Source organism: Amia ocellicauda, chromosome 6, assembly GCF_036373705.1.
Source record: "Amia ocellicauda isolate fAmiCal2 chromosome 6, fAmiCal2.hap1, whole genome shotgun sequence".
Lineage (NCBI taxonomy): Eukaryota > Metazoa > Chordata > Actinopteri > Amiiformes > Amiidae > Amia > Amia ocellicauda.
Window position 1 is genome coordinate 35,007,944 of NC_089855.1, and position 12,499 is coordinate 35,020,442.

General features: G+C 40.2%; 1 protein-coding gene across 4 annotated transcripts in view; it reads right to left on the bottom strand.

The window, feature by feature from the left end:
• Nucleotides 1-12,499, bottom strand: part of LOC136751425 (nectin-1) — a 50,850-nt gene that overhangs the window by 16,428 nt on the left and 21,923 nt on the right. For all 4 annotated transcript variants that reach the window (XR_010817005.1, XM_066707035.1, XM_066707038.1 and 1 more), the window contains exons 3-5: nt 9,311-9,652; nt 5,341-5,649; nt 3,052-3,160 (exon numbers count right to left, since the gene is read on the bottom strand). Coding sequence is in view for 3 of the 4 variants with exons in the window: in XM_066707035.1 (XP_066563132.1) it covers nt 3,052-3,160; nt 5,341-5,649; nt 9,311-9,652 (760 nt within the window). In the remaining variant the exon portion in view is untranslated. The remainder of the gene's footprint in view (nt 1-3,051; nt 3,161-5,340; nt 5,650-9,310; nt 9,653-12,499) is intronic.

The following is a 12,499-nucleotide window of genomic DNA, read 5'->3' on the forward strand; positions in this document are numbered from 1 at the left end:
CAGACTGCTCCCCAACCTTTGCTTGGAAACGTCTGTCGTCATGACTGTTCAGACACATAGCCTGGGAGCCAAGGTCGAGAGACATCGAGGGCCTGAAGGCTGCCTGCAAGGTTGTGCCGAGGGTGTAACAGGGTAGACCCTGGCTTGCTGCAGGGACTGTTCCTTCTCCTGGGGAGTGCGTGTCAGCATCTCCTCCATGGAGGGGCCAAAAGTAAAGCCCTGCGATATGGACGCATCTATGAGGCGGGTCCTGTTCGCCACCACAATAGCTGTCAAGGAGCGTCCAGTTGCCATTACGCCATGATGCATCACATTGACCAGCAGGTCGGCTGCCACCACTCTGTGAGGGGGCGGGGCCTGTGATGCAGTGGCTGGGTCCGGGGCATCAGCCACCTGAGCCAGGTGGCTCTCAGGTCATCCAGGAGGTCCGGTAGCAGCGGGAGGGCCCGTGTGTTCTGCTGTGGCCAGTGCTCCCTCTCAAACCTGGAGCGTGGGGGGGCGGGGTCAGAGGGCAAGGGGATCTGCAAGCAGTCCACGGCCCTCTGGATCACCACCCAAAACACCCAGTCCTGACTTACAGGAACAGGGGAAGTGTTGTTGCTCAATGGAGTGGGGGGGGGCGAGACCGGTTCCCGCTCCATGAGCACTGACTCTCGACTTCAAACCGCGTGCGGGCTGAGTAATAGGCAGTCCTCCTCCCTGATAACCTGTCTGCTGTCCTTGTCCATAGACAGGGCAGAAAGGCTCCCCTCAGAGTCCCGTGATACATGGGCCGGCAGTGGAGACTCGAGATGTAGGGGGGTCAGGGTCTGTGCTGCTGTTTGTGCTGCCTGTGCAGACAGGAGGGCGCAGATGTGGTCCATCCTGCTATTCAGGGCAAGGATGGCCTAATCTCTGCCTCTGTCTGTGAAGCCGATTCTCCGTCACCGATGGCATGGCAGGGAGGGGGTTAACGACGACTCAGAAGAGGGCGAGGGAGTCCGTGGGCATCGCTCTGCCGCTCTTCCCTGTCCACATGCTTGTGTGGGGGCGCAAATGCACGTGGCCGTAGCAGCGCGCACTGCAGGCACGTCAGGCAGGGGGGGGCACAGCTTCCGTGGGGGGAGCAGCTGCGGTTGTGGCAGCCAGCTGCGCGTGTACGGAGGAGGAGACGGAGGGACTTGGGGAGAGGCAAAGATCCAGCCCCTACCCCTACCATCACTCACCGGAATGGGAGATCGCGGGGCGCTGTTGCTGTTGCCGGACCGAACACTGTGTATGTGAGCACCAGGTGCTGGATATAAGCCGCAGCCGCAGTTGCGGGCTGTAGTGTGGGTGCAAGCCAGCGGAGGAGCCCCTCATGCGGGCGAGATCTCTTACGACACACACCAAGGCTCAAGGCCGGGCACAGCCAGGCCTCAGATTTTACTGCCGCTGCTAGCACTCCTGTTATGGAGGAAAAAGTCATGTGGACAAAAAACAACACAGCAAGCAGTCGGAATATATATATAGAACTATATAAACTATTACTTTTAAAAGGCTTTTCATGTGAACAAACAGTGCGCGGACGGGACAGAATCGGGATTAGCTATCAATAATAACTAAACACACACAAGACAGAGACGATGTGTAGCAAAACTGGTGGTGAACAACACTATAAAGTGAAGCCATCCAGCTGAAATACGCAGTTTGAATGTTTATTACAAACACAGAAAGCTTACGTTCTCGAGTCCAGCGGCATGGCAAAAGAGGATGAACCTGCGCTGACGTCACGTTTTATAGAACAGGAAGTGGAAGGGACCTGTTCTGAGTGACATGTGCAGGGGCCAATGACAGCTTTGATAGAGTTACATTTCAATCGGGTTCCTACAGAAGTGCGTAGAAACCCCTCCCCTTTGGGCAGTGCTTCTGACTTGAAAGATAATTGGTTTTAGCAGATTTGTTTAATTCCCAGCATGCATTTAGTTTAGTTCAGCTTTTCAGCTGCATATCTGAACGCACGTAGGCCTCCTAAAACCTAAAATGTGAACAGGGTCAGAAAAAAAGCCAGACTAAATTTTAGTCAGCCTAGGGCCGGCCTAATAAGTGTGAACAGGTGCTGAACTCTGCTGCAGCACATTTTCAAAAATTTAGTGAGTAAACAAGCTAAAAGAAAAAAATGTATAATCTAACTACTGGCTAATTATGATTATTTGACTATTTATTTATTTATTTATTGGCCCCTTATTCAGGGCAATTCACAGCTTACACAAGCATTATAAAAGTGCAGTAATACAATTCAAATACAGAATTCAAATTAAGCACTACAAAGTACAATTTAAGATTTTACAAAAGTGCAGAAGTACTGTAAATTAAACAAAATATAGCATACATCCTCGTTCAAAAAGGTAACTAGTACAAACATGATGCGGTGAAGTACTATGAATGAGCTAAAGGGAGGGGAGCATACGAGAAAACCCCAAGAGATCTAACAATGTATAACCAATCAGGATAATAATGAAGCATAGTTCTATAATGTGTAGGAGTGCTGAACAACTCACAAGAATAAATTGCTATATTACAAGTAAGTCTGAAAAGATGTGTCTTGAGTAATCACTGGAAGGTGGTCAGGGACTCTGCTGTCCTGACCTCAGTGGGATGGTAATTCAACCACTTAAGTGCCAGGGTTGAAAAGGAGCAGGTTTGATTTAGTACACGTTTTTTGGTTCAGAGGAAAGGGCAAAAGAAATGCCAGCTTCCAACTAAAGAACAGGAACAACCGAAAACTTGAAGGTACTTGTAAAAAAAAATACAAGAACAAGATTCTACACACTGTGATTTGCTGGAGAAAGGGGATCCCAGCCTCAAGTGTGTGAGGTGACTTTTTGATGTCTTTGGTACTCAGCTCCGTGTCAAACAAAGCAGTTATACAATGCAATATATAATGCAATGTCTCCTAAATAAAAGGGAACCCTATCTCAAGGAGATGTGGAAATGCCTTATGCAATACAACATTACATATTAGTAAGGAATACACTAAATCTGCTTTTGAAGACCTCAAGGAAAGTTTCATGACAACAGCAACACCTGTACCTGTACCAGTGGTAGTCTGTAGGTTGAGGGTTGGCCTCAGCCTCACAGATAAAGACCGTGTCCAGTGATGAATCCTTCACTTTTGCAATGTTCACCCACTGTGGAGGATCTGCATGATTAAAAGTAAAGCAATCGCTATATCATAACTGGAGCTTACTTTTAAAGTGTATAGGTTTACAGGCTTAATGTTAACCTCTTATGTTCTTACAAAATACATAAGACATCCTGAATACGTCTAATGTGATGCCACTTCGTGGTAGTGGGACTTTCTCCAAACCACAGAAGACCATTCTAAATCAATGTTCAAAATTAGAATGTACAATGTGGCCTTGATTGTACAATGTGCTGATATATATTGATATGTGACTAAATTACTTAGAAGGATCTTGTAAATGCAGGAGGAATTATAGAATATGAAAAACAGTCAAAAAGCAAAACAGAACTCTATCAATGCTTTATAGTGGATATGACATTCTTCTCAAAATAAACTTCAGTTTATTTCACAAGCCAACCTGCATATATATATCTATATATCTATATATATATCTATATATATCTATATATATATATATATCTATATATATCTATATATATATATATCTATATATATCTATATCTATATATATCTATATCTATATATATCTATATCTATATATATCTATATCTATATATATCTATATATATATATATATATATATATATATATATATATATATATATATATATATATCACACACTGCAAAAAATAAGAAGTACACTGGTACGATGTATTATGGTTGGATGAAGCATAAATTGACCTTCGTCAAGGGTGGATTCATGTTTTCAACTGGCAAAGCTTTAACCACTTTTAAACCAATAGCCTGTGAACAAACTGCACACAGCAGAGTCAGGACACACAAAGATAAACATTTTGTTTCAACAAACAAAGAGATATTAAATTGACATTATTAAAAACAGATATATATGTATAGTTCCTTATACACTCACCTAAAGGATTATTAGGAACACCATACTAATACTGTGTTTGACCCCCTTTCGCCTTCAGAACTGCCTTAATTCTACGTGGCATTGATTCAACAAGGTGCTGAAAGCATTCTTTAGAAATGTTGGCCTATATTGATAGGATAGCATCTTGCAGTTGATGGAGATTTGTGGGATGCACATCCAGGGCACGAAGCTCCCGTTCCACCACATCCCAAAGATGCTCTATTGGGTTGAGATCTGGTGACTGTGGGGGCCAGTTTAGTACAGTGAACTCATTGTCATGTTCAAGAAACCAATTTGAAATGATTCGACCTTTGTGACATGGTGCATTATCCTGCTGGAAGTAGCCATCAGAGGATGGGTACATGGTGGTCATAAAGGGATGGACATGGTCAGAAACAATGCTCAGGTAGGCCGTGGCATTTAAACGATGCCCAATTGGCACTAAGGGGCCTAAAGTGTGCCAAGAAAACATCCCCCACACCATTACACCACCACCACCAGCCTGCACAGTGGTAACAAGGCATGATGGATCCATGTTCTCATTCTGTTTACGCCAAATTCTGACTCTACCATCTGAATGTCTCAACAGAAATCGAGACTCATCAGACCAGGCAACATTTTTCCAGTCTTCAACTGTCCAATTTTGGTGAGCTTGTGCAAATTGTAGCCTCTTTTTCCTATTTGTAGTGGAGATGAGTGGTACCCAGTGGGGTCTTCTGCTGTTGTAGCCCATCCGCCTCAAGGTTGTACGTGTTGTGGCTTCATAAATGCTTTGCTGCATACCTCGGTTGTAACGAGTGGTTATTTCAGTCAAAGTTGCTCTTCTATCAGCTTGAATCAGTCGGCCCATTCTCCTCTGACCTCTAGCATCAACAAGGCATTTTCGCCCACAGGACTGCCGCATACTGGATGTTTTTCCCTTTTCACACCATTCTTTGTAAACCCTAGAAATGGTTGTTCGTGAAAATCCCAGTAACTGAGCAGATTGTGAAATACTCAGACCGGCCCTGGCACCAACAACCATGCCACGCTCAAAATTGCTTAAATCACCTTTCTTTCCCATTCAGACATTCAGTTTGGAGTTCAGGAGATTGTCTTGACCAGGACCACACCCCTAAATGCATTGAAGCAACTGCCATGTGATTGGTTGGTTAGATAATTGCATTAATGAGAAATTGAACAGGTGTTCCTAATAATCCTTTAGGTGAGTGTACATTTTACTAGCTACTATAGACCCTTTATTTAATTGATTTAATATAAATATGTTTTCAACCCTGAAAATAGAAGATATGCAGTACTCACAGTGTACACTTAACCTGTGGGAGATGTTTTTGTGCTGTGTCAGCAATGGGTGCTTCACAATGCATCGAACTTCTTTTTGTTGCATGGACCTGGATGGGATTGCTCGTAGTTCACTCCTGACAGTGATCGTGTTATTTTCATTAACAGTTCTGTTCATCACAGCTGTAAAAGGTATCTTTAAATCCTCTCCATATTCCCAAAATACATCAGCAGCTGGTTTTCCATTGGCTGCTGTACAGGTGGCTACAGTTCTCTCCTCACAGCCAACTTCTGGTGGATCTTCAGTGGTCACCGTGACTACAGGACAAGCTTCAAGAAAAACATGAAAACACCATTACAAAATGCACAAATTCAAAATGTAATTTAACATTTCATTTTCTTAATTAAAAGTTTATGAAAACATTGTGAAATTGTGAAAATTGTATTAATATCTATCCTGTCTATTTTAATTTTTTACTTTAATCTCAAATAGTTGTATGCATTTTTCTCTAAAATAACAATTAAAGATATTATTAATGAAATCTATTCTGGCAATATGTTTGAATGAATTCCAATGTGTTTATAATGCTTGAATATTGTAGCTGAATTGTCACACTTGTGTTTTGAGTAGTCTTATGACTTATTGAATTATTTAATTTTGATTACTTTTTTTTTTTTTTTTTTTTTATCAGAGTTTAATGGCATGAGGAATGCCATAGATTGATTTTGACAAAATGGGGATGGTCAGGTGAGGATCAGCATCAATACTAAATAGGCTTAATATTATAGTTTGTTCCAAAGTAGTGTTGTAATTGAGCAGGAAGAACCAAATATCACAGTCAGCAAAAAAAAAAAAAAAATCAATACAAACTATACAACTATACAAAACAAAAATAAACTCAGAACTCTCTAACTAAAAACACATTCAACTAACAGATACCGACTTTAGTCTAAACAGACACCTGGGTAGTATGTATACAGGGAGTCTCTCCAATGAAGCATCCAGCACCCTTATATTGGTGCTAGCAGGCTGACTCCTCCCACAGTTTAAACCAACAAAGGTCAACTTAAACCCCCAACTTTAATTTCTTGTTTCCATCAAATTCCCAAACCATAATAACCCATGTTCCACTGTTTATCAATATACTCTCCCACAGATAAAAACTTGCCCTTGCCCACCCCTTAAAATATAATACCATTGGCAGCATGCACCCCTTTAATTAAATCAAAATGGCAACCCACACAGACAAGACAAGTCACTCCAGTTAATGTAAACAAAAATAAATAAAATAAAATAAATTGAAACATGTACATGTTGTTGTTTGTACAGAATATAACAAGATTTTAACTAAACAATAACACAACTAAATTTAATGAAAGACTAAGTATTAAAGGAGATGTTTAAGATGGCTACGCGAGGGGTGAGTTCGCCTTTTCACAGAGGCCCTCTTATTTTCTGCAGTTGCTTTAGCCTATGTCATAATGAGTCAACAATGCTCTTCCATGCTCCCTCTGACAGAGCTTTCTATTTATTCTACTTTAAATGTCTGTCATGGGATCAAGACAGAAAAGAGGATTATTTGTAAGAGGTTATCATGTGATTTCTGCATGGAAATGCTTGTGACTAGACTACAAAACTTTAAGCTATATGTGACGGGTGCAGTTTTCATGCTTCTATCTATATATACAGTGGCTCTCAAAAGTATTCACCCCCCTTGGACTTTTCCACATGTCATTTTGTTACATGAAATCAGAATGGATTTAAATCAGGAATTTTTTGCCACTGATCAACACAGAAAATGTCCATAATGTCAAAGTGAAAACTATAATCTGGAAATTATTCTGTATTAATTACATATACAAAACACAAAACAATGCAAAAGTAATCACCCCCTTCAGTCAATATTTGGCAGAGGCACCTTTGGCAGCAATTATAGCCATGAGTCTATGTGGATAAGTCTCTACCAGATTTGCACATCTGGACACAGTAATTTTTGCCCATTCTTCTTTGCAAAACCGCTCAAGCTCCATCAAGTTGGATGGGAACCTTTGGCGAACAGCGATTTTCTACTCTTTCCACAAATTCTCAATTGGATTGAGGTCCGGGCTTTGACTGGGCCACTCCAGGACGTTGACCTTTTTGTTTTAAGCCACTCCAGTGTGGCCATGGGTGTTTGTTTGGGGTCATTGTCCTGCTGGAAGATTAATCTTTTCCCAAGTCCCAGGTCCCTTGCAAACTTCAGCAGGTTTTCTTTCAGGATTTCTCTGTACTTTGCTGCATCCATTTTGCCCTCTGTCTTTACAAGGTTTCCAGGCCCTGACGCAGAGAAGCATCCCCATAGCATGATGCTGCCACCACCATGCAGTAAGGATGGTGTTCTCAGGATGATGTGCGGTGTTAGGATTGCGCCAAACGTAGCACTTAGCGTTGAGGTCAAAAAGCTCTATTTTGGTCTCATCAGACCATAGAATCTTCCTCCAATTGGTCTCGGAGTCTCCCCACATGCCTTCTGGCAAACTCTAGCTGAGATTTGATGTGAGTTTTGCCACTCTCCCTTAAAGGCCACTTTTGTGAAGCACCCAGGCTATTGTTGCAGCTCAGCCGTGGAAGATTGTAACTCCTTTAGATTTGCCATAGGCCTCTTGGGGGCCTCCTTGACTAGTGCCCTTCTCGCCTGGATACTTTTTTGAGTTTTTGAGGACAGCCTGATCTAGGCAGATTCCAGTTGTGCCATATTCTCACCATTTACTGTGCTGCTGGGGATATTCAATGCCTTGGAAATACATCTTACCCCTGATAGGTGCTTTTGAAGACCCTTATTCCAGATTTGCATTGAATGTTCATTCGTCTTCATGATGTAGTTTTTGTTAGGAATTGTATTTACCAACTGTGGGACCTCCCAGAGACAGGTGTATTTAACCTGGTATCATGTGACACACCTTAGTTGCACAGAGGTGGACTCCATTCAACTAATGACTTCTAAAGACAATTGGTTTCACCACAGTTCATTCAGTTGTGTCATAGCAAAGGGGGTGATTACTTATGCATTCAAGTATTTTCTGTTATGTATTTGTAATTCATTTAGAATAATTTGCAGATTATATTTTTGACATGTCATTTGACACTTTGCCATTATGGACATTTTCTGTGTTGATCAGTACATTCTGATTTCATGTTGTAACAATGAAATGTGGAAAAGTCCAGGGGGGTGAATACTTTTGAGAGTCACTGTACAGATGCATAATCAGTTGCATTTTTCATTTCAAAAAACAATTCATGCACTGTTATACAGTTAATAAAAGGGAGTTGTTTCAAGGATGGTGCCGGAATGTGAATGAATATAGTGAAGAGTTCATCCATTGAGCCTTTTCAATGGTACCTCTTCATGCACCAGAAACTTAGAAGTGATTGAATGTTTTTTGTTATTGAGAAAAATTAAATTGTGCAATAGGCCTAAATAAACATTTATTTTTTCCCAGCAGTTTAAACTGATAAGATTTGTATGGTTCATGAAGCATGTGTAAACAAAAAAATAAGTTGGTTTGTGGTATGCCATGGTGACCCACATATCTGTAGCCTCCATCCAGGCATCTGCAAAAATATATATATATAACTTGAGGACAAGGTTCTCGGAATACTCCCTGCCCCCCTACCAGATGCGATGAGTCAAAGCTATTTTGCATTTGCAGAGACAAGGGGGGCGGCACAGGGATGTGATGCTGCTTGATGCAGGTGAGGACATCCTTGTGGCCATGTGCATGCATGAGGGGGCAGCTGATTTGTTCTACGTAGAATAGGGGATTGGTTGAGACAGCTTGTCTTGTTCCTGGGCTTTAGTTTGGAATGCTATTGGCATTACCAATGAGATTATCAATAACACAATATATGAACATCAAATGCACTCTATCTGCAAATAGAAAATCATGAAAAAGCATGAAACTGATGATAAACATATTACAAAAACTAAATTATGCTCCTGATGATTCTTACCATTAACAGTAAGCATTATGTTGTGCTTATATGGTCCACTTGGGAATAATGTGAAGATGCAGATGTAGATGCCTTCATCTGAAATCGACGGGTTGGGTATTGAAATGGATCCCTCCATTTGTGATGCATTCCCTATAAACTTCACTCGTTTCCCAAATATGCCAACCGCATTGGGACCTGTGTCAGGATCAAAGGTGAGGAAGTTCTCTGGTTCGGATGAGGCTCCTAATTTTCTCTGCCAAGATATTTGGGAAAGGCTTTCTCTTGTATCAATTAACTTGCATGTTAAATTGGTGTCTTCTCCCACTGTAGCTGTTACTGCACCGTTTATGACTCTTACACCTGTGAACACACAATGAATGCAATGTTAAGAAGGGCATCATTTTCAATATCTGAATATGAAGTAAGAAAGCCATGTATGCACACCTTCAGAAAAGTAAAATAAATTAAATACCACTTCAAAAGGGAAATGTTAGCTTTGCACTCACTGTAAAATTGTGCTAATATTTACCAAGATCTTAAGTTCAGAAAAGAACTGCAACATTTTTTCTGCACTCCGTTTTTCTATATTAAGAAAAGAAAAAAATCAAATACTTCCATATTCTTCACTCAACCCAAGAGATGAGTGAACAAAGGGTGCAGAACTGCGAATATCTGCACTTCACTGACGAGATGTTAATGTTATGATGACTGCTTATGCTGCGGTGCGGCACTCTGGGGGCAGGAAGAAGATGACAAAAACTGTAAGTCTATCCTGTTGTGATTAATTGTGGTCAGCAATGGATGTGTTTGTTGAACATGCCGGGGGAAAGCATTTTGTTTACCGTTATCTCCTGTATCAAATGGACAATCTTTCATATTTAAAACTCTGACAATTTAAAAACTTGCACTTATGTTGTAAGTCGCCCTGGATAAGGGAGTCTGCCAAAAAATAACAATAATAAAAAAAATAATAATAAAGCTGGCAAAAGAAAGCTGTACATTCTCAAAAATAAATAAATTATGCATTTGATTTGTAGAGTACATTTGTGCACATTCATAATCAAGGTAGATTGATACCACTGTATTATTTCATCTTAAAACATAAGTGTCACACAATGTATAATAATCTACCAGTTTTAGTTATTTTACAAAATGTAAAAGCAGTAGATATTAACTAAATATACACTGAAAAAAACGAAGGTGCATTGGTAATGATTGAGTGCAAGTATAAACAAAACAAGACAATATGGAAGGGTTACAAATGCAGCCAAATGAACAAAGTTCTACTTCTTGTATGTAACGGCAGGTCAATGGGAGAATCTGTAGGACTTTGGTTTGGGGGTAGATTGTGATTTTAATGGGGTTTTTAAATGTACTTCAGCATTATAATCCTAAAACTTAATGCATGATGAAATGTGATTCATGCATTTTACTGCACTTTAGCAATACTGCAACATTTACATGATGGTATGCTGCACTTATTATTTATTCTTTAATGTTGTGACATGCTTTGGCATGGTGTTCCACTGTATGTAGTTAAGATTGACCGATTTAATTTGAATGAGGATTATAAATTCTCATTGTCCAAAATAAAAAGGGACATATTCCAAAAATGACTGAGCTAGTAAAGTGCTATTACTATTGCTTTTTATATTTGTAAATTGGCAATAATCTGTGAGCCAAAATTGAACCTGCATATTTATAATCTTTTTTTGGGAAGAATATGTGCCTCGCTTCATTCATCGTTATATTCTGCAGCAGACTCCCATTAGCAGACTGGAGTTGCACTTGCTCTCCAGACTACAGAGGGATAAGGGGGTGGGTTCAAGGTGGGGGGAGGTTGGCAGTGAATGCAGGTGGTGGGTGGGTGGGATGGTTCTATCTGTCCCTAGTATTTTTAGTAACTTCTTCATTACAACCACAAAATGCAATTTAGCCCCTGTATAAAATGTCATATCCCTTATTTATCATTGGCAACCTTTGGCACTTAGCAAAGTATACAAACAGGGCTGGCCCTAGCCTTTTGGGGGCCATGGGCAAGATTTCATTGTGGGGGCCATCTTTATGACGGAGAGAAAATGCTAGGCAAAACTAAGAAAGACATAAACATTTGAATAGTGCACATCACAGAACATGTATTGCATTTTCACATACATTGAAATAGATTTAGTAATACATACAGATTTAAATAGTACACTGTGCACATTGAAATAACAGCAATAACTAATAGAGTTTAGGTTAAAAAAAACACCCATGCCATAAGTACTCAGTACTGAAAATACTATATTACACATTAAAACACAAAATGTATTTTTTTTTAAATGCAATACTATCAAAAATCATTAGCTGACAACTGGCAAACTACTATAGTAGTTAGCTATCTATCAAAGTGATCACATCACCAACATTTTCAAAAATTAGATTATTACTTAATCTGATTGATCTGGATTATTGCTTTATATTTAATAGTTAATTGCTCACATAGTTATGACATTTTAAAGTCCCACTACTTGGAATATACAACCCCAATTCCAAAAAAGTTGGGACAGTACGGAAAATGCTAATAAAAACAAAGAGGAGTGATTTGTAAATGTACTTTGACTTGTATTTAAACAAACTACTATAAAGACAAGGTATTTGATGTTTTACCTAATCAACTGCATAGCTTTTTGAAGGTAAACGTTTATTTTGAAATGGATGCATGCAACACATTCCAAAAAAGTTGGGACAGGAGCAATTTAGGACTCATAGTGACAAGTTGAAATAAGACATTGATGTGAAACAGGTGAGGCAATCGTGTAATCATAGTATATAAGAAGCCAAGAGCAAGGATGGGTCGGGGCTCACCAATCTGCCAACAGATGCATCAGCGAATAATCCAACAATTTGAGAACAACATTCCCCAAAGACAAATGGGTAAGATTTTGGGCATTTCACCTTCTACAGTGCACAATATCATTAACAAATTCAAGGAATCCGGTCAAAGTAAAGGGCAAGGCCGAAAACCACTTCTGAATGTGTGTGATCTCCGATCCCTCAGACGTCACTGTCTTAAAAACTGTCATGAGTCTCTAATGGATATCCTGACATGGGCTCGGGAATACTTTGGTAAACCTTTGTCAGTCAACACCATTCGCCGCTGCATTCACAGATGCAAGTTAAGGCTTTACTATGCAAAGCAGAAGCCATACATCAACACTGTCCAGA